Source organism: Apaloderma vittatum, unplaced genomic scaffold, assembly GCF_000703405.1.
Source record: "Apaloderma vittatum isolate BGI_N311 unplaced genomic scaffold, ASM70340v1 scaffold26896, whole genome shotgun sequence".
Lineage (NCBI taxonomy): Eukaryota > Metazoa > Chordata > Aves > Trogoniformes > Trogonidae > Apaloderma > Apaloderma vittatum.
This window is the reverse complement of record NW_009722676.1, coordinates 6,215-6,641: the sequence shown is the minus strand read 5'-3', so window position 1 is coordinate 6,641 and position 427 is coordinate 6,215. Positions and strand designations below refer to the sequence as shown.

Sequence of the window (427 nt, the reverse complement as noted above, 5' to 3'; positions counted from 1 at the left end):
CGAGATGCTTGGGGTGGCTTTGGGGGCTGCAGGGCTGGGAGCTGAGGGGTCGGGACGCGGCGCTCACCTGCATAGCCAGGTCGGCACTCGCATTTGTAGTCGTTGACCCGCTGCACGCAGTTCTGGGTGCCGCGGGCGTCGCAGGGGTTGGACAGGCACTCGTTGACATCTCCCTCGCAGCGCTCCCCTACAAAGCCAGGGGGGCAGATGCAGCTGTAGCCACCTACCCGATCCGTGCACTTGCCATTGTTAAAGCACTTGGGCCCCAGGGTGACAGGATCAAAGAAAGGGCTGCAGTCATCCACATTGATCTCACAGTGCACCCCTAGAGAAACGGGGGAACAACCCACACAGCTCATCAAACAGTATCGGGGTGCCCGGTGGTCCCCTGTCTGAACCTTCCCTGCGAAGGGGCTGAGCCTGACCA

The 427-nt window shown here is 61.8% G+C and overlaps 1 protein-coding gene across 1 annotated transcript in view; it reads right to left on the bottom strand.

The window, feature by feature from the left end:
* Nucleotides 1-67: 67 nt before the first annotated feature.
* LOC104275799 (neurogenic locus notch homolog protein 1-like) overlaps nucleotides 68-427 on the bottom strand; it is a gene marked incomplete at both ends in the record, with an annotated part of 6,569 nt that continues 6,209 nt past the window's right edge. The window contains 1 exon segment of the mRNA XM_009871849.1: nucleotides 68-325. Coding sequence (XP_009870151.1) covers nucleotides 68-325 — 258 coding nt within the window.